The 21,954-nt window shown below is 44.5% G+C and overlaps 1 protein-coding gene across 1 annotated transcript; it reads left to right on the plus strand.

The window, feature by feature from the left end:
- Positions 1–1,763: 1,763 nt before the first annotated feature.
- On the plus strand, positions 1,764–20,050 carry arhgef15b (Rho guanine nucleotide exchange factor 15b; the record flags this gene model as incomplete). The annotated part of the gene is made up of 15 exons (XM_080741526.1): positions 1,764–2,199; positions 5,192–6,133; positions 6,525–6,579; positions 6,759–6,820; positions 8,019–8,290; positions 10,443–10,603; positions 11,545–11,697; positions 12,633–12,762; positions 14,723–14,797; positions 15,839–15,931; positions 16,070–16,224; positions 17,986–18,153; positions 18,713–18,798; positions 19,191–19,295; positions 19,881–20,050. The coding sequence occupies 15 exons, from the start codon at positions 1,764–1,766 to the stop codon at positions 20,048–20,050; spliced, it is 3,063 nt and encodes a 1,020-aa protein (XP_080597652.1).
- Between the last annotated feature and the right edge of the window lie 1,904 nt (positions 20,051–21,954).

Here is a 21,954-nt window from a genome sequence, read left to right on the forward strand (position 1 = left end):
TCCGTCTGTCTTTCAATGTTATATGAGATACTTAAAGTGTGGTTCCTGTGGAAATAAGCCTCGGCTTTCTAGGATCTCCTTTTAGTTGACCTTGTACCAGTGATTTGTACTGTCATGAAACTGTACTTTTTTCTATTGCAAACTTCTAATAAATTCTTCAATCAAAAAAACATTATGAGCTACCTTCCTAGTTCCTATAAATATTCCATTTGGAAAACAAGATTGGAGACTGTATGGATAATGTAAAAGAAAAGGTAGGCTACTGTACAGTTGATAACTGAGGAAATTCATATCAATCAGTAATTGTTGAGGCAAATCAGAGACATTTCACATTTTAGGATTTAAATGTAATTCATGAGCTCATGGGAAAAGTACATTAAACACTCAGTGGTGGGCAAGTAGTTCTCTAAGGAAAGCAGGGAGAAAAGCATATCTATATTCAAAGATAAGAGAGAACCTGGCATACGGTAGTTGTTTCATGACCCATGCTATGGCATCTTGATTCTATGATATTCAGATGGCCAGAACATATAAGGCCAAAGGTGAACCACAGATAACGGTATACGGTGTAATTCTACCACAATTCGTCTACACAAGTAAATAACTTCGAGAGTTGTACTTGGCCAAGCCAATAGCTTCTTCTCCTGGAGCACTCTCCCATTGCTATATGACTCAGAATATGACTAACCCTCTTTGGGTCTGCTATTACATCAGCTGTTGCGCACGCATCGAATAAGGAATCTGCTGCTACTGCTGCATAGCCATTTGGTACCAATGCATGAATGTTATTTTTTTGCCATCCTGCTTCTTTTTATAGATGGAATATGACAACAGCAAAGGGTTGGTTGGTGACCCCTCTTTATCCACTGTTTGAATGAGCAGAACAAGACTGCTTTTGAATGCTGTTATTCAGGCTATGTATATTATATTATTTAGAATTAAGGCTAATATACCTTTTACTTCATCTAAATGCTTATATTCAACAAAATAAACTGTTTAGCTATTTGGACTGTAAGGTACTGCACAATGGTTATATAACTCATATTGCAGCTTTTGGTTAAATATTAATTGTATTCAACCAGTGTTGAAAGAATGTTTCTTAAAATGCATGGTATTACAGTAATACGCAGTAACCATGTCCATCGCCTTGTCTTTCACTGGGGTTTCTCATAGTCCTTTCATGGGGTTTCACCGCACACAGTGCACAGAGCAATAATATATTCGCCAGCAACTCGGATTTACCTCAAGGCAGCTGGTTTCTGAGAATCCACATTATTGCTTGTAGTTACAATCACATGATTCATTGTTGGGATTGTTTTCACAATAGGGAGGAGTGGACCTCTTCCAGTCCAAAGTTCCAGTATTCTTTCTCAGTGACGAAGTTCACATTCCCTTCCCTGTGAGCCCCTTCACTGAGGAGGGAGCAGCTTGTGCAGCTCCAAGTTAGAGCATTACAGTTGTAATACTTAATTTCCTATGTTTTATGGTGTTATGGAATAGCTTTATTATTATAGCTATAAAGATTGTTCATAACAATTGTCATGGAGGGTAATTTGTGGGCAATTGTAAAAGAGCGTGTTTCCTCCTGCTATACGTGATGCGTTGCATGCCCTTTTGATCAAATTTCAAACTGGTATTCTCTTCCTCTCTTCACTGTTTAGATCAGCATGACTCCGCCGCAGTGACCTTTGCCCTCAAGGCCTGGCCTCTGTTTGGGCAGGGCTGGGATTGAAACACGCCCCGGGAAAAGACCCCCATCTGCCATGTCTGCTCCAGAAGCGTCCATATCCCCCACGACCCCTTTACCCCCAAAACCTGAAGCCAGAACCAGACCCCCCATCCCCCAGAAACCTTTGCCCCAAAATGACTCCCCTCCTCTGGGAGATAGGACCAGGAAGCCTCGCAATTCCAAAGGGAAGGTCAAAAGGATTGTGGACAGGTTTAGCCAACAGGGGCCTACACCAGGGGGGCCACCCGTCAATGGCACCACGGAGCGCGCCTCAAAGAAGAGTTTCAAACGGGCCCCCACCATAAAGCCCAAACCGTCCCGCAGAAGTCTGCCCATCCAGACGGAGGGAGAGCAAGCGCCTCCGCTGCCCCCCAAGAGTCGAATCCTTCGGCAGGAGAGTGAACGAGCACTGGGCGAGACCCTTGGCGGAGAGGAGCGGAATGGCGTCAGTGCTGAATGGGGACGATCAGGTACAGTTGATCTTAATTGTTGAGGCAAATCTGAGACACTTTGCATTCTAATCAGAAGTTTAAAACATGAGCTCATGGGAGAAGTACATCAAACACTACAGGTATAGTGTTGGTGGTCAAGTAGTTCTCTTACGAAAGCAGGGAGAGAGCATAGCTACCGTATATACAAAGACCATGCCTATGACATGGCATTTTGACTAATGCTTATTTATTTTGGTCAGAACATGGTGAACAATACAATAATATAAGATGTAATGTAACCATAATTAATAAGCCATAATTCTTCCCCATAGTTAAAATAATCAGTTGATCAGTCAGTCAATCATGTCATGGCTTATTCTAAATACATTGACAAAGTTGTCTGCTACAACTTATTGTAGTATTTGACAGCTGTCTGTAGTATAGGGCTACTTGCTACTTGGTGTGTTGTCATTAAGTTAGTATGCAAGTATTTGCAAGTGGCTCATGGGTACACTCCTTGGTTTGAAATAATAGTAATCACGTAATCCCTAGTAGTAATCCCTACTTCATTGACCCCAGGGGTCTATATTCGATCCTCTCCATTTTCCCCCACCACACCAAATCTGTCTGCCGAAAACAGACCATCTATTTTCTGCTGAATGTTTGTGACATGCCCAAAATTGGAACGCTAGTGATCATATCCCTACTGTTATGTTACAGTTTAAACTGCAGCTGGACTATAAAGCATGGAGCATAGTAAACATACAGCTCCCTGCTTCCCCTGCTCTGACAGATAGTGTGGGTGTGGCATTTTAGGCAGATTTGCCCTGTAGCAACACCCTTAATAAACAGGTTCTGTCTGTCAGTTGTGCACCTGGATAGGTAAACACATCATTTGTGTGTGGTTGGGGGGGGGGGGGGGGGGGGTTCTTATTCTTTATTCGGATCCCCATTAGCTTCCGCTGCCTCGGTCACTAGTCTTCCTGGGGTCCACATAAAACATCACAACATAAAACAACATACAATATACTGTAAATTGTATGTTGTTAGATAGATGATCTACACGCTTGTAGATCGGCTAGTTCCTGTGTTCGACGTGTCGTACGTCAAATAATGAATTGGGCTTATTATGTACAGAGAGGAAGACAGTGCGCACTAGTTCCCTGCAGTCAAAGCAAAGATAATGTACGTATATTGATTTCCATTAGCACTTGTCATCTTGTTGCCTCTCAGTGCTGCTCTAGCTTAGTGCTTAGACAACGCTGTAGTGGAATGCAACTTTGGGCTTTTATAAAGTAGGATCCAAAGCCCCTTTCTTGACACTGTGAATATGTCTTGGGAACTTGCCAGCCATTGTATCTGTTCGCTGTGTGAGCTTGTAAATGTTAGGCTAGCTAAACTTTGTCCTAATTCTCCAAGTTCACAAAGGTTCAACATGAATTCAACACCAGAAAGCAGCGGAACTAACAATGTATTCAGGTGTCAAAAAACATATTTTCCATTTCCGGTCAGACACTGTCACTGATATCAGTTCCTCGTTTTGTGGTCCTGTCAGAAACGCCAGAAAACAGGGCAGTCACACCACAAAATAGTGACTGTTAATTTAAATCTCTGAAGTGTACAAATGGACTTCACCCTACAGGAGTTTGCAGTGCAAGACAACCTGGCTCTCTGTCAAAAAAAATAGACAAATTGTTCTTTACTCAGTACTCACACAGGTTCAACCTGTTCAAAATGATTTTAGTTTATTCTCATTAACAAGTTGCATTTTATTGTTGTTCAGTATTAATGCTTTTGTACTATGCTTCTTCCTCTTTTCCCCATTGTCTCCTTATGATTTATGGCATGGCTCTGCAGGAAGTTAGCCGTCTAACTGTGTGTGTGTGTGTGTGTGTGTGTGTGTGTGTGTGTGTGTGTGTGTGTGTGTGTGTGTGTGTGTGTGTGTGTGTGTGTGTGTGTGTGCGTGTGCGTGTGTGTAGCTAATCTTGTACACCGTTAGACTGATCAGCGGCATACATCCTCTCATTTATTTTCACATGTTTTCTACCATGGCGCGTCACACCGTTCTAATGAGTGCGTGACACACACAATCTAATATTGCCAAAAGGTGTGAGAGAGAGAGGAGATAGATACTGTAAGTACATGAGAAACTGGAATCATAGTTGAATGAAGAAAAAACTAAAAACTAAATTGAATCATCTGGATCTCGGGATCCACATGATTCAATTTTGTTTTTTGTTTTCCTTCTTCAGTCAACTTTAATTCAATTTTCTCATGTACGTGCCTTCTTTGTCTCTCACTTTCATTTTCTCTTGGCAAATTTCTCTTGGCAAATTTCCTATGCAATTATCCTTTTCAGAAATATTTTTATTTTATACCACTTAACGCATTGCACTATTAGTGATAATGTGCTGATTTGACAGTGTGTGACTGACGCACGCACACACACACACACACACACACACACACACACACACACACACACACACACACACACACACACACACACACACACACACACAGATGGAAAGGGTTTGTAATGAAAGTTAAGTGACCCCTGGCCTGTATCTAAGGATACACATGTAGGAAATGTTCAGGCAGGAAACATCCATTCACACCGATCAGTGACATGATAAAACGCCTAAATGGAAAAAGACAGACGTATTCTTGAAGAGGGTTATGAGTGTTGTGTGTTTCAGTTTAATAAACCTTACATACTTCATTGTCTGGGGTTCCTCAGGGGTCTACTTGGTTGCATCCTTTTTTTCTCTTCTACACTAAATGTTTTTGCCAAAAAATAGGTGATCTACAAACAAACTGATAACTGGGGGCATGGAATCTTATTGGCTAATGGGGACTAGCTTAAAAGGCAGTGTATTAGTGGCCTCACACATAAGAAAAAGGATTACGGATTAAGGACATTGTGGTTGAAACCAATATGTCATTGTCATTGTTGTAAGTACTTCTCTTTTTGAAAAACCTTCTTCCCTTTTCAGAAAAATCTAACTCTGCATACTTTACTCTCCTTTAGCGCCTGACGGAAAGGAGGTGGAGCTCCAGCTTGTTGGAGGAGGGGAAGCAAAGGCGGAGCACGGCGCGGACACGCCTCTCAGCAGTCCCTGCTGCGAAAGGGACTGTAGCTGCGTGTGCCACCTCCACCGGCCTGGCATGAAACTCATATGGGTGCCGGTGGATGAAGAAGAGGAAGAAGAAGAAGAAGAAGAAGAAGAGGAGGATGAGATTGACCTGGAAGAGGAGGATGGGGACGAGGAGGAGGACGTGAGAGATGGAGAAGGAGAGAGCGAGGCAGGGGATGAGGAGGAAGGGAGCAAGGACTGCATTGTGAAGCAAAAGAAGGAGAAGTTCCACCATGTTTTGGACGTTCTCATCGGCGAGGGCAACCGGAGGCGGTCCGATCCGGGCCCCCACGCCATTCTCGCCTCGCTCTCCGTCACACGCTCTCAGTCTCCGCCCGTCCCCCCCAAACGGACTCAGTCCCCCCTCCTCCAGCACCAGGAGGAGAGCATCTACGAGGACACGCTGTTGGTGCTCACGCCACCCAAAAAGACCACGCCTTCCTCCACGGTCTCGTGCCACGAGCTGGACATCCCCATCATCAAGGTGCGGAAACCCGCGCGCCGCACCAAGCTGTCCTCCGGCAGCTCGGACCCCGTGTCGGAGTTCCAGCCGGACGACACAAGCCCGGACGGCGCGCCGCCCGCCATCCCGCCCCGGCGCCCCACCATAGGGCAGCGAGGCGGCATTGCTCTCCCACAGCCGACAGCGGAGGAGTGGCAGTCGCTGCGGCCCTCGTCCCCCGGCGGCTCCAGCACCGGCTCCCTGACGCCCCAGAGAGCTCCGCCTCCACCGCCCATCAGCCCGCTCCAGCCACGCAGGGTCCCGCCTCAGCCGCCCGGCACGGACCCCCAGAGGCTCAGCAGTGCCTCCATGCAGTCCCTCACGCAGCCTAGAGGTCGGTCCTGAAGAGGCTGAACTACTAAAAGCTTTTCTGTGTTTCACCCATTTAAGACCTGTAGCTGATTCTACAAAGGCCTTATTAAATCAGTAGTTCTCACACTTTTGAGATTTTTCAACCAAAAAAAAAAAATAAGCTTGTACATTTTGGAATAGTCGAGGCAAAAATGCTTTCCCAGTCAGTTTTGGGTTTAAGGTTTTTAGGGCAGTGGAATTATGTTGTTTTTTTGGTTAGGCTTTGTTGAAAGTAAAGATAAAGTGTGCACGATGCGACTTTGCTCCGATGGCGATTTTCTTTATTAATAATAAAAAAAAAACTACAGGAGCATGAAAACATTACTTGTCTTTACTGATTTGTTTTTTTTTCTCCTTCACTTGTCTTTCTCCAGAACAAGAGGAGAACGGGGCAGCTAAGGAAGAGAGAGAGGATACGGAGGAAGTGCAGTGAGTTCACTCATTCCCTGATTCCCTTCACAAGTGCCTTGCACTCTGTGTCAGCTTAGAGTTTCCACCCATATTATCATAATAACTGTCTCACTCATCCAATGTTTGTCAGATACCAGTAGGTCTAGGTTAAACTTTTCCCTTCCCCCCCTTTTCTTTTCTCTCTATCTCTCTGTCAGACGGCCAGTGGCACCTCCCAGGATGGGCTCTTCGTTTGACTGGGAGTCGAGGCTACAGGACGGTAAGAAAGGCTACCTGACACCTGTGACTCTGACTAGATCATGCAAATAAAGGTGTCTTTGTTCGACGTAACCTGAAACCAGTATAGAGCATGTTTACTATGCATCATCATCGCCGTCATCATTGTCATCATTGTGTGAATTTCACCCTGGGCAGTACAGACACAGATAGATGCTGTAGTGGGGATTTTAGAGTACTAGAGGTTCAGGCCACTACGAGGCCCTCATATCTAGAGGCCCGAAGACCGATATGCCTATATACGGAAATCTCTGTATCTAGTTTCATGTGTTCTGGTTTGGCTGTAATTTCACACACACACACACACACACACACACACACACACACACACACACACACACACACACACACACACACACACACACACACACACACACACACACACACACACACACACAAAATAAAGACGTGAAACACATGATTTGCGGTGTGGGGACGGCCAACCCAAGTCGTTTTTTTGCCAGAGAATAAGTTAACACTTTGCCGTCCGAAATAGAATGGTGGTTGGTAGATTAGCCGTGAAATTTCTATTATTGTATTGTGATCTGAGACATAATATTATGTTTATAAACATGAGCCCGCCGCCCCTCCTTCTTGGACAGCGCCGTTGTTTTTTCTTTTTCCCCAGGTCATTAGCTCACCGTGATTTTCTCGATCTCCGTTGGGATAGAGTGGTGGTTTTGGCCGAGCATCGATCTCCCCGTGCGTTTCGCGTGCGCGATCCGCGCGCATAACGATCCATGCATATAGTCCAGGAGTGACTGAACAGTCGATGTGTCCACTTTGGATAGCCTAGCACCTAGCACTCCAGCTCTGCTAGTGCTAACGTCCAAACAACAAGTGGGTGGGAGGAAGGAAGGCTGAAGAAGGAAACGCCATGAGAGTCACTTCTGTTCATGTCAGACCAGCCATGAGCTATCAATGCACGAGTGGTGACTAGGGAAGGTTAGACGATCGCCGATTTTCGGATGAAAATCATTTATTTCGGTAAATACGGGAAAGTACGGGAAAAGACGATTGGCTGCCCCTCCCCCCTAGGAAGTCCGATATAGTACGGTTTTAATATTAAGGGGCTCCCCGTGGCTTGGAAAGGGTTAATGGGCTGTATGCAAAACGCTACAGTATTTGGGAGTCTTCATAGCAGAATGTACCTTTGACCTGTCACCTCCGTGGCCCTCTAGAGCCGCTTTACCAGACGTACCGCGCCACCGTCATCACCAAGGAGATCCGGCGGCAGACGGTGTGCCGCAACATCAGCAAGACCAGCGCCGACTACGCTGTGGACTGGAGCTCCCGCCGCACCAGCATCAGCTCAGGCTGCTCGGGCAACGGGGCGCCCAGGGGTAGTCCTGTGCCCATGCCAGGACAGAGCACCCTGTGGCAGGACCTCCCAGCTGTACGGGACAGCGGCGTGCTGGAACAGCTCAGCCCCGAGGAGTGCAAATACCAGGAGGTAAGGATGGAGGGATGGGACTAAAAAGCAACAACAAGGGGGCGCCTGCTGGCCTAGTGGTCCAGACGCATGCCACATAGGCAGCATGTCACGGGTTTGAATCCCGACCCCAACGACCTTTGCTGCATGTCACTCCCCATCTCTCTCCCTGTTTCCTGTCTACCTACTGTACTATAAAAAAGGCAGAAAAGCCCCAAAACACCTAAAAAAAACACAACAACAACAACAAGGAGGAGAGCGCACATTTTTGGAGGGGAGGGCATAGATAGATAGATAGATAGATAGATAGATAGACAGACAGTGTTTCTCAACTTCTTTTGTTTGACATGCATTAGGCCTGCATTATGATTATCTTTGGGAACCCCAATTACCACCGTAAGAATTCAGAAAATCATTACATCTCGTTATAATCGCGCTCAGTGTGAAAGTACTCATATACTGTAACTTTTAAATTTTAAATGTGATTTAATCGCACAAAAGAATCACTCTCGGTGTGTACGGATCATGAGACATGTACAAATGGAACCAAATGAACCCCCTTTCGCATATAATCTGTCCATCTATGCCTGCGCTATTCAACCTGCGGCCCGTGGGCCACACGCGGCCCCTGTGGCATGTCTATGCGGCCCATCATGGTCATCATTTTGTTATACTTTCAGTGTGGACAAATAATTTCTGATGTTTTGCTATTTTGTTTGTTCCAAATGAAGAAACTTCATCATTTCATCATTAATCATTCCATGACAATCGTTTTGTCCAAAATACGCACTTTTTGTGTTTCCTTAATTTTTAGACTAGTCATGTAGTGTGTTACAAAATCATTCTCTAAACGTCCAAAATAGGACCATACTTTTTAGCTTGCGGCCCTTGGACTTTTGGTATTTTGCTCTGAGTGGCCCCTGAACTAGAGGCCTGCAACGCGGGAGCGCACTCCCCTGAGTGGCCCCTGAACTAGAGGCCTGCAACGGGAGCGCACTCCCACGGGACCTGCAGGACCCGTCGCCATATATTGCGGCGCGGGCGATATTTTAATCACCGCGGGCGGGGACATGCGGTCAAAATAACATCGGCGGGCGCCGCAAAATCCTGCACTCTCCCGCAAAAAGCTTATATCTATACTTTAGCAAGATGTGAATAAATATGTAGAGAATGTAATTTCCCCTGCTGAGCCTGAGGACAACGCATGCACCTACAGCACGTGGACTTTCTCTTTCTCTCTCTCTCGCTCTAACTCCCCCTCCCTCCCTCTCTCGTCTGTTAATGGCTAACTAGCCTCGGAAACCCAGACATTTTATTTTGGCGATAGGAAAATGGCTAACCGGTGGGCAGATATTTGCGGCGGCATTGTCACTCACTATTTAGCCTAAATAACAACTATTTATTATAATATAGTCCCATCGTCTATGTCCCATCGCAATATAAACACTTTACCTCTGTTAACAACCTCACAAATGCTCCTCTCTTGCGCACACTAGTCCTGATGGTTTTGGATCTCAATGGATAAGATACAAACGTCAATGTGCCTTCTTTAGCAAGTCAAGATGTGAATAGAGAACGCAATTCCCCCTGCTGAGTGAGGACAACGCACCCACATTGATACAGTACGTGGACTGGAGTCTCTCTTTCTCTCCGCCAAGTTCTCTCTCTCTCTCTCGCCTCTCGCTCTCTCCCTCCATGCCGTGGCTCCGTCGCTCGCCCTCTCCCTCCCTTTCTCTCATTTGTTCTCACACCGGCCACCGTCAGTCCGTCACAAATATGCTCCTCGCATCGCGCACACTTTTTAGTTTGGTAATGGTTTTGGATCTCATTTCAATGTGCCTTCTTGGGAGGGAGGCTGTTGGACGTGCTGCGGTACTGTGCGCCGCGGGAGTCCGCGGGACTAAATCATCATTGCGGGGGCGGTCGGGAGTGGTCAGAAATGATGCGGGAGCGGGCGGGAGCGGGATTAAAAAATCAGTCCTGCGCAGACCTCTACCCTGAACCATCTTAAGTTGAGTAGCCCTGATCTATGCCATAGATGGACAGATAAATTAGTAGCAAGAGCAGTAAAAGCAACGAGCCAGCGCCCCACTTCACAAGATGCATAATGCACAGCATCATTTCAAACCACAAGCTCATGCCCATTTGCTTTAATCCATGCCTTCCTCCACAGAGCATGTTTGAGGTGATGACGTCAGAGGCGTCCTACCTCCGCTCCCTGCGCGTTCTGACCGACCACTTCCTGGACAACCGTGACCTGGAAGAAACGCTGATCATCAGGGACCGGAAGACCCTCTTCTCCAACGTCCTGAGGATCCGCGAGGTCAGCGAGAGGTGAGAGAGAGAGGTCAGACAGAAGGGGGGGATCAGGGCTTTGGAGCAGAAGACAGGATATGAGAGGGGTAGTTTATGACTTGAAATGACACTGGAGAGGAGGAAGAGAGGCGCGGATGGGTTAGGAAGGACGAGGAACGATATATGGGATGAGTTTATGATTGGAACTGAACCCTGAGTCACTTGATGAAAGAGTTACAGGCGGACAAGATGATAAGATTGAGTGGAAAAGCGACCACACTAGTCATTTCTGATCTAGTGCCAAGTTGTAATAAAGAATGGTCTTTGGCCTGTAGTGCTGTTATCATTTGTTTACTGCATATTTCCAGCTCCCTCACGTCACCAGTTAACAGTTACTGTATAACAGTTTCATTGAACACGACTGTGTCTAATAACGGCACGCCTTCTTGTGGATCATAGACTTTATGTGACGTCAGTCGTCTATGACCTGGAAAACCCCCAAGGACCTCTGGGTGTCCTCTGGACTCCATATTAGAGGACCTTTTGTGGTCCATTCTGACGACCATTCACGTCAAACTAGGCTATTAGGTCAAACTAGGCTATTGTAAAATGAAAATAAAATAATTTAAAACAATATTCACAATATTATCTGCAGACAGGTACGTCCTTGGCCTAATGGCTAATGCCACGCTCTTCTGATCGGCCCAGTGTTTTGCAGGATTAGACCCATTTGTAGACAGCTCCCCTCCAACAGAGCCATGTCGTAAAAAAAATAAAAACACACCCAGTGTGAAGTGAGCGGTGCCTTTTGTTTATTAAATTAAACGTTCCACCAAGAGCCACGCTCTTCGGGACGGACAAATGGACGGACATACACACAAAGCCAGATGTAGGAGCAGTGCCAAGCTTTTCCGTCCCTAAGAAAAATCAGTGTTTTCCATGTTGACCCTTGACTTCTGCCTGCTGACCCACCCTCTAAGGTTCCTGAAGGACCTGGAGGACCGATTGGACGAGAGCCTGGTCTTCACCGACATCAATGACATCATCCACTACCACGCCCAGCACAACTTCCCAGCCTACATCGACTACGTCCGCAATCAGATCTACCAGGAGAAGACCTACACCACACTCATGTGAGGACGGAGCAATGCTCAACCTGCCCCCTCTACAGCACTGCAGTAGCCTACAGTTCCTAACAATTTACTCTGTTTATTCAACACCCTCCTACCCCCAAAGTTAAACAATGAATTTTTATTTATACTGTATATTTGAACAGGGTGTAAGTGGAACTTATAAAATGATGTCTCTCAGACGTTTAGGATTAAAGAATGGCAGGAAAATCACAATCTAGTTGATGGTGACAGACAGGGAGGACGAGGACAAATGCAGTTTTTTTTTTTGGCAAATTATTCTTTTATTGTCAGGTTACATTCTGTACGTTCACACTTTGGAGTTTTCATTGATGTAAATCTGAGAAAAGCTTCCAATAAATTCAAGATGATAATTACACAAGGAAATTTCAGAAAACAAAACAGAAATCACATAGACATAATACATGGAAAACAAAAAGGGGAAAGAAAAAAAAAGAGAGAGAGAGGAGGGGGGTGTCCTGCTAGACCTCTACAGTATGTGCGCAAAAGGCGCCCACCTTTTAATATATTGTTCATTTTGTAGCCTCACCAAATAGGTAATTCTTTCCATGTCTCTAATCTCTTTTACCTTGTTCAGCCATTGATCATGAGTCGGTGGGAGTGCACCTAACCAATTAATTGTAATGGTTTTCTTGGCTGCTGTTAATAGAATTTGAAGGAGGTAGATATTCTTCCTGCCTTCGAAGCCCATTGGCACAATCCCTAATATGGCTGTCTTGAAGTCTTGTGGTAAGCTTGGGACATGTCCAAAAGATGTGGCAGCCTCTAGCAGTCAATAACGGGGTTTTAAAAAACCTAGTTATGATTTTCCACTGATATTCTCTCCAAGAATTGGAATTGGTTACTTTGTGTGTTTCGTTGCAAGCGCCCGCCCATTCTTCTTGTGTAATCTCTTGTTGAATCTCTGCCTCCCACAGGAAGAACAACGTGCAGTTTGCCACGGTCATCACTCGTCTCCAGGAGTCTCCTCAGTGCCAGCGGCTGCCGTTCATGTCCTTCCTGCTGCTGCCGTTCCAGCGCATCACCCGCATTAAGATGCTCATCGAGGTGAGCACCATCACCCGCATTAAGATGCTCATCGAGGTGAGCACCATCACCCGCATTAAGATGCTCATCGAGGTGAGCACCATCACCCGCATTAAGATGCTCATCGAGGTGAGCACCATCACCCGCATTAAGATGCTCATCGAGGTGAGCACCATTAAGATGCTCATCGAGGTGAGCACCATCACCCGCATTAAGATGCTCATCGAGGTGAGCACCATCACCCGCATTAAGATGCTCATCGAGGTGAGCACCATCACCCGCATTAAGATGCTCATCGAGGTGGGGGCACAGTAGCGCAGTGGTTAACGCTGTCGCCTCACAGCTAGAAGGTCCTGGGTTTGATTCCCGCCGGGGGATGCTGTGGGCGCTGGCGGTGTGTACCCTCCTCCGCGTCATCAGCGCCCACACCCTAGGTGGGGTTGGTGAAAGGGCCTGATGGAGGGGAAAGGAACTGGTTGGAATAACGTCTTCCTTCCACGTGCTATGTCCAAACCGGGGAAATCCCCACTGTCAGGTGAAAAGAAGCAACTTGGACTACTCAGGCATAGAAGGAAGCATGAGGTCAGTCCATTGTCTCCCCAGGCGTGGCAGAGGGAGAGCAGAGCCCAGGATTACATAGGCAATTGGCACTGGGTGAAAATGGGTTACAAAATCGTGGGATAAAAAAAGAAAAATATATATATGCTCATCGAGGTGAGCAGCAGTGATGGGCAAAGTACTCACATGTTTTACTTAGGTAAAAGTATCAATACTCAATGTAGAAATACTCTTGTTAGGCTGCACCCACACCAAAGTACCGGTGGCGGTTTCATGTCAGTGGAAGATATCTGCGCGCCGCGCCGACCTTACGTTTATGCTTTAGCAGATAAATTCTCCACGGAGATTCTGGTTTCCCCCCTCTGTCCAATCGGGTGAGTTGAAGGCGGAATGGGGAGGGTTCTGGACAGGCGCGGCACAGGCTTTGGGACAGAATGCGCTCTCCCCGTCTTTAGTCAGCCGCGCACCAAAAGAGTTTATCCGCTGGTGACCCTATCTTGGTGTGTGTGCACCCTTACAAGTAAAAGTCTGGAATTCAAAATGTACTTGAGTAAAAGTACAAAAGTATTGGCATCAAAATATACATGAAGTACCAAAAGTAAAAGTACAAAATGTAGATCGTCTATTTTCAAATAGCATAGGTATAAAATAAGGCTAAAGTTGATTAATGTAGGTTTTATAATATAATCAATCATTTATATCTGCAAAGTAACTAGTAACTAAAGTTTTCAAATAATTGTAGTGGAGTAAAAGTACAATATTTGGATCCAAGATGTAGCGGAGTAGAAGTAAAAGTATTGGAAACTGGAAATACAAAAAGTAAAAAAGTAAAATTGCAAATTCCTCAAAACTTTACTTAAGTACAGTACTTTAGTAAATGTACTGGTGAGCGGCATTGTGTGTAATCAGGTTGCAGCGCAGGAAGTAAAATCTATGTCATTCGTTGTTTTCACTCTGGGTCCTATAGAGTGAAAGCCAACCAAATAATGCCTTTATCTCCTCGAGACTAGGAGGTAAGGCAGGGTAATAAGGTCAGTGATGTCACAGGATTTCCACATTTACTCTGCAAGTACGACTCCTGTGCAAAGACGATTGAAAACAATGTGGGTTAAGCGTGCTATTGAACACTGGGGTTATCGTACCACAGAATCTGACATAATTGACCCCTCTGCCTGCTTTCCTCTTACATGCCATTTAAATGCCCCAGATTAGAGTTAATCACGGTGCGTTGTGTTGCGGAATGTCTTCATTCCAGCATAATCTGCCCCACTCCCCCCTTGACACATGAGCAAACACTGGAGAAGCTCTTCGCCGCACCTTACCACCCTGATTGTGTGTTTCTGTTTTGTTTACGTGTCTGAAAAAAATGCATCCTGATGTTTTGGCCGGTGCAAAAATAGACTGTCGTTGTTTGCCTTCTCAGAACATCCTGAAAAGAACAAAGGAGGGAACGAATGAAGAGCAGACAGCATCCAAGGCCTTGGCGTCAGTTTCTAAGGTAACCACCTCCTCCTCCTCCTCCCCCTTGACCCTTGTTAAGCCAACATTCTGGATGGTTCTTTTTGTATAACACTGGAGTGGAGAAGACGCATCATTGGCCTCCACTATTGTCTTGAGTGAAGGATTTCCTATTGTCTTAAGTAGTACCGGAGAGAGAGTGAGTCATACAGTCGTGTTACTGAGGCCAACGCAGAGCGGTGAAGCGAGATGGAAAGACTTTGCAGCGAGGCTTCTTTAAACAGGGAGCGGTCTGGAGGCATTCATTAAAGGAATGAATGAACCTGATACTGCTGTCGAGAGACAGCAGGGCTTTTTTACTGCGTGGCTCTGTAGGAGGCTGAGCCAACTCGAAATTGGTCTGTCTGTGAGTCTGTGGGTTTGTCTGTGTTTGTGTCTGTGAACCGACCAGCGCCCCATGTCATGTTGTGCATGCTGCCACTTGGTCCTCTTGGAAGTACTTCTTTTTCACATATTTTTTAGATATTTTTGAGTGGTGCTAACCGCTCCTACATCTGGCTTTGTCCGTTTATCCCGCGTCAAGCTTCGTGGGACGCTTAATAAAATTAGCACAGCTCACTTCACACTAGTTTTTTTTTAAATATATAGTTTTGGAGTCATATGTCATGGATGACTGATGTCATAAACTGGCTACATTTAGTCAGAGATCCACATGAAGGTGAAGCAATGCCATTAGTCTTGTTTATAGTACGTTATATGAGTGAGAGAGATTTAATGTGGTCTAACGTTTCTTGATGTTTCATGATTGTATGCCCATGCTTCTCATTCTCTCAACCTTTTCTCTCAATTTCAATTATGCTTCAATGGTATTATATATACAGTATATTAGTAGCTACCTATGTATATTGTCAAAGTTGTCAATGTTTTACCCAGTAACAGTATAACAAATAGAACAATTGGTATTGGTACAACAAATAATTGCTTACTGAGTTGTTTCCTCATACAGTATACTTCCATCTGGTTTTGTATTATTTCAAATCTCTCCTTGTTGGTAGTTTGAACACTCTCTCTTATCTCTCAGATCATTGAGATATGTAACACAGAGGTTGGGAAGATGAAGCAGGTGGAGGAGCTGATACACCTGTCCAAATCACTGGAGTTTGACAAGCTCAAGGTAAGTCACACTGCAGAGTAATGACGCCATGCTCCAGGCATATTGCTTCCTCTTTGTATTTCACATTCCGCTCTCTTTCTCTCTCTCTCACTTGCTTTCTCTTTCTCTCCCCTTTTCACTCTCCCTTTCGCTTTGAAGGCCATCCCCATCATTTCAACGACACGCTATCTGGAGAAGAAGGGCGAGCTGCAGGAGATGTCCAAAGGAGGAACGCTGTTCAATCTGAGGGCCAAGTTTATCCCCGTCTACCTCTTTCTCTTCAATGACCTGCTCATCATCGCTGCCAAGAAAGGGTCAGTCCTCCTTTCAAGCGTTTAGTTAAATATTCTACTCTCTTATAGTGTTGAAAACACAGAACAGACAAGGCAGACGGAGAGTTCGACGGTCTGTCTGCCGAATTTTGCCTTTCACGGTTGAGTATACTTGAAGTTTAAAGTATTTGTGCCACTAACTAATATCATCTTCACACTCACAAAGATCCCCATAAAGAGACAACTTTTGAAGGTTAACCACATGAATCAAGCAATTCTAAAGTTATATTAACCATAGTGGGTTATATCTTAGCATCCTGATGGGTGTGCCATAGAAGGGGTATTTCTACTCATCCTGGAAGCTGTGCTGACCAGAAATCTAACTCTCCTCTCCTTAACTGTTTGGTTGTCGTTTGTGTCATTTGCCAGTTTTCGTTCAGGTGATGTGACCACACTGCCAATGGCAGTTCTTTTAAAGTGCGTCACTAGTTCATGTTTCCCTCCAAACTTCCTCAAATAGTCACATAGAGAGTAGAGGAAAATAGCAGACACTAGAAGTTGAATATGTACAGTATAATGCACACGAAAGAGGAAAGTCTTATATACTGTACAGAAGAGAAAGAAATGATAATAATAATTTAAATAATAATAATAATGTATCGAATACAACTAGGCATAATGATAGTGCCATATTAAGGTGATAATATGTACTGCTATAATATGTACTGCTAGAAAACAGCCAAATGCATATCATAAGTGGCACAGTTAGTGTGATTTTGTTTTCCTGTTCCTTTTGACGTTTGATGTCAAGTTAAGTTTATTTGTATAGCATGTTGAAATCATTGAAATCGGCACATTAAATCTCCAAACATTTTAAAACAGTGGCATGATAAATTGTGTCAAAGGTCAAGGAGGACTAAGATGGCACAGGATCCGGAGTCAACAGCTAAAAGAATGTTGTTGTGTACTTGTGTAATTTTTCCCAGGATATTTCTAAAAAAGAAATTAAAAGAACGTCTGTTTGAGATTGGTCTGTAGTTGTTGTGGTCGTTGGGGTAGTATTTTTTTTTTTACTTAATTTTTATTTTGTCACATGCACAGACATTCACAGGGTCAACTTTTTAGTTTTTACTTCATTTTCTTCGTCACATTTCAGTCCATATCAATCCTCCGTGGTGTCATTCTTCTGGGGTGTGTATTTAGTCCATTTCTCCCACTTTTCAAGAAACAGCTCCTCTTTTTTCGTGAGTCTATGTGTAAATCTCTCCATCACATACATTTCCTCCACAATGCTCAGCCACAGCTCACAAGTTGGAGAGTCACTTCTATACAGGTTTTTTAAGTAATGGCTGAATTAAAGTTGGAGGGGACGACTCCCTTTAAGTCCCTTAAATAAACACAAATCTACATACTATAGAAAAAACAAACCTCGGTTCGAAGTGAAGCGGTGAATTTTTATTCTATGTGTTCTTGTCTAGAGCTATGAAATCTGTGTTCTAGATCTATACATTTTGTGTTCTAGATCTATACTTTCTATGTGTTTTAGTTCTATATTTTTATGAATTCTTAATGAATGAATGAATGATTTTATCTGGAGGGCCGTATTGTCATGTGAAGCTTGACCAATCCTCAATACTGCATGCACGGGACATGACACGGACACAGGACTCGTTGGAAGCCTATATGGGACGGACTGTACGGGACAGACAAAAGCCACTCCTTGGAAGCGGCTTTCACCGCTTCAAAAATATGAAAAAGAATAACGTTCTACTCGTCATCGTCCTCTTCTTGTTCTTGTGACAGAGCGGAGCGTTTTCTGGTGCTCGACCACGCCCATCGCTCGCTGGTGCAAGCACAGCCGCTAGAGGAGAGCGGGAGCGGGCCCAGTCCATTAGAACACTGCTTCAACCTGACACTGCTGGAGAACCACCAGGGACGCATGATGGAGAGGCTACTCAAAGCTCCGTCCCAGTAAGTAGGCCAGCAGCGTGCACCAGTGCCTATGTGCATGCAGGTGCGTGCCGTGCGTATGCATGCACACGTGCGGGATGGGACGATATGCGATATTATCGTTTATCGTGATAAAAAAACACTCACGATAATCGTATCGTGGAGATTTCATTCATCGTGATATCGTCCTCCGTCATGCACTGCGATCAATTCACTTTTTATTTGCCGAGCTGCATATCCGGTACCACATAAACCCTCTATAATTGGTAAAAGGTACTCATAATATACATACTTGATGCTGTCTTTTTTCACTCTCTATCAAATGTCTTTGCCAAAAAATTGCCGATCTACAACGCTCACAACGCGACGCGTTGTGAGCTTGTAGATCTGCTATTTTTTGGCAAATGTTCCGCCCCAGGATAATGGTTCATATCGTCCCATCCCTAGTGCATACCTGTTCTGTACATGCGTTTCCTTTGTGCTTTGATGTTGGCCACATTTGCATGCTAGGTCTTTGTGCGTCTTTTAGTAGTTAGAATGTGGTAAAATTGGCTTCTTGACATGTGGTCTCTGTACGAAGGTCAGACATGCACCGGTGGCTGGCTGCCTTCCCCAACCCCGGCATCCCAGATGGAGACGAAGAAGAGGTCATCTACGAGGACTGGGGTGAGAAGATGAGCACACATACAATATGCCAGTGGAGTTTAACCCTTTTCATATCAAAGTCCATTATTTATTCAGCATTTGAGCCACAGATCACCATTTGATGAGATGTGCTCATCTTAGACCCAAGAATATACACGCAAACGTTAACGAAGAAAAATCTACATTCTCTACATTCTCTAATTGTGTAGACTTCTTGTAAATGAACTCGTGTTTAAGATGTTTAACAATAATCTAACTTGAGAATATAAAATGAAACCAAATGGACCTGTAAGGGCCCCCTCAACGACCACTGGTTGAAAACCACTGCAATATACTACTGTAATTACATGCATAGCGCACGTGTCTAAAGGTACGTGTCTAAAGGTATTAATTTCCCATCATCCTTTTGCCAGATTGTCCCCAGGTGCACTGCATAGAGCCATACCTCGCCCAACAGGCGGATGAGCTCACTCTGGAACCCACTGAGATCATCAACGTTATACGCAAAACTAACGAGGGTAAGAGGAATGGAGAGGAGAGGAGGATCCTACACACCCCAATTATCTACGAGGCAAATGTATTTCCTGACACCACTGAGACAAGACAGTATTCTTGGGACCAGCAGGATTACATAAATCACAAGACTAGAGAAAACATAGGGGAGAAAAAAACTAAAAGCTTAATACAGTGGGGGATTTAAAATTGGTAGATAAATAATTCCCCCAAAGGCAGAGCTATACAATTGTGATAGAAATCGCTTTTCATTTTCCTCTAGCCTCACCTTATAAGCTCTAGATAGATATAAATAATCTTACTTAAAAACTTAAAATACATTGTAGTCAGGATTGGATATTTCATAGACATTGAAAATACTGTAATTGGTTCATGGTCATATTTAACACTGTCCTCCCCAACTCTGCTTGTTTGTACTCCCTAACCCTAATGACTGCCTCAATCCTCAACCCTCAAACGTAGCAGTTTATTGACTTGTGATGACTCTATTGCATGACAGAAACCTCTTCCCTGTTTGTCTGTCCAATTCCCTCCTTTTCAACTCTCATCCCCCCTACATCCTCCCATTCTCTTCTCTCCATGTCTCCCAGGTTGGTACGAGGGGAACCGTCTGTCTGACGGTCAGAGGGGCTGGTTCCCCGTAGTCAATGTTCTCGAGATCACCAACGAACATGTAAGGCGGCGGAACCTTCGAGAGCGCTACCGGGTCATGCAGGCTGCCAGCATGGTCACTAACCCCAAGTCTCGGACCATATCTTAGAACAGTGTTTCTGTGTCCCTGGAATCCACTTTGAGACCACTGCCTTAGAACCACTGGACCACTGCAGCCGAGCTCCCCGAGGGGGAAAAGAGTTTACATATTACTGGAGACATTCCTTGTTGTTGAAATGGATTGGAGGCTTGGGGGGGACACCGAGTCTGAAAACTGGCCGTGGAAGACAATAAGCCTGTTCAAAACAGAATGAGGAAATACCTTCGCTATGTTGAACTTGTAGAAAGACCGTAGAGGGATGCCACTGTTTAAATGCATCTTATGCTTGAAGGAGAACCGGCTTATGAGGCTTCCAAAAAGAAGAATGATGTGACATTTGAACAGTAGACCTGGAGTCCAGAAGACTGTTCATCAATCCTCCTTATACTATGTGTGTGCGCAAAGGATAGCAGGACACTCAATCCTCCTTGTCCCTAAATATCTGGCTCTTTCAGGTGCTACTTACTGAGTGACATTGTGTATGTGTGTGTGTAGCAGAGTAGTCCTGTCTGAAGACCAGAAGCCTAATATTTCCTTTGGCAAAGGGAATTATAGATGATTGGCTTCCCATGTGGGGGACCTGGGTTTGAACCATGGTTGTTGGTGGTTACATGTGCAAATATATGTATCCATTGAGAGAACAGCATTATTACTCTAGAATGTGAATCTTCCTGTATGTTGTGTAACCCTGCATAAACACCTCATCATCACTGTTGAAATACAATGTACAATTTCCAAAGACTGTTGCCCTACCTGAATGGAAACACATCAGAACTGCTGCAAGGAATATCAGTTAATGTAATTATATAACTGACACACCACAAAACACAACAGTCACACATGTTAGCAAAGTATGTCATTCCTGCCATACCTGACAACCTGTCAGCCGTGGCAACCAGATGAACAGGAATTTGGATTTACTGTAACTCCACACATTTCAGTTTAATGTGGTACGCAAGAACGCAGTAAAACGTTGATTTGACTGAATGTTTTGCCAGGTTTAAAGATGATCTGAATCACCTGAAGAATATCAGAACAAATCAAATCAGGAAGTGCCTTCGAATCAATTTCACGAGCTCTGGATGTTTGTTTACACAGATCACAGCTATCGGGTTATTGTGCAACTGAGAACAGAACTCAAAATAACTTGTTTGTTATGTTCCAGCAAGAGACATTGTTTAAAGATGTATAGTTGTGTAAATGTTAGCTTATGGAGTAGCTTTATTTGGTGTTGTGCTCAAACTCTCCTCAATATGTACCTAGTTTTACTGTTTGCACGTGGACCAGTTGCAAAAGTCATTCTGGCAAAATAGCTCCCCCTGTAGTTTGTCATTATGGATACTGGTAATTTGTTTCTTGATGCATTGAAATGTACAGTAAGCTGTATATACAGTATTTGAGTAGGGTATTTTTCCTCTAGAACAACCGTACTATTAATAAAACCATGGTTTATTTGCTCAGAGGTATTTATTTACATGAGGCACATAAAATTGGGTCAGTGGTGACTTAAGTAACTACAAAGCATACAATACACAAAAGTTTAAAGTGCAAACTCAAGTCTTGCATGTAGTTTAACTGGAGGTTATTCATACAGTTTGACTGTGTATGGTTATGCCACAAACAAAAAAAGTCAGTGCAAAAACAAAGGAGAACAAAAGGAAACTATTTTCTACGAGGCATGTGTTAGCCAAGATGCGAACAGTCGCCAGGGAACCTGAACTAGACGTTGTCACGGTGCTGGAAATTACAGGGTTCCATGTTCCCCAAGGCCTAACAGAACATTAACAGCCACACATTCTGACTCCAACATTGTCCCTTCACTCACTCCAGGCAATTCCCAGAACACACCCGGTCGGCTCTCCTCACTGAACTCTGAACACAGTGACAATGGTGGAGACAACACTGGTGGAGAT

This window comes from Nannobrachium achirus, assembly GCF_963921795.1.
Source record: "Nannobrachium achirus genome assembly, chromosome: 14".
In the NCBI taxonomy this organism is placed as follows: domain Eukaryota; kingdom Metazoa; phylum Chordata; class Actinopteri; order Myctophiformes; family Myctophidae; genus Nannobrachium; species Nannobrachium achirus.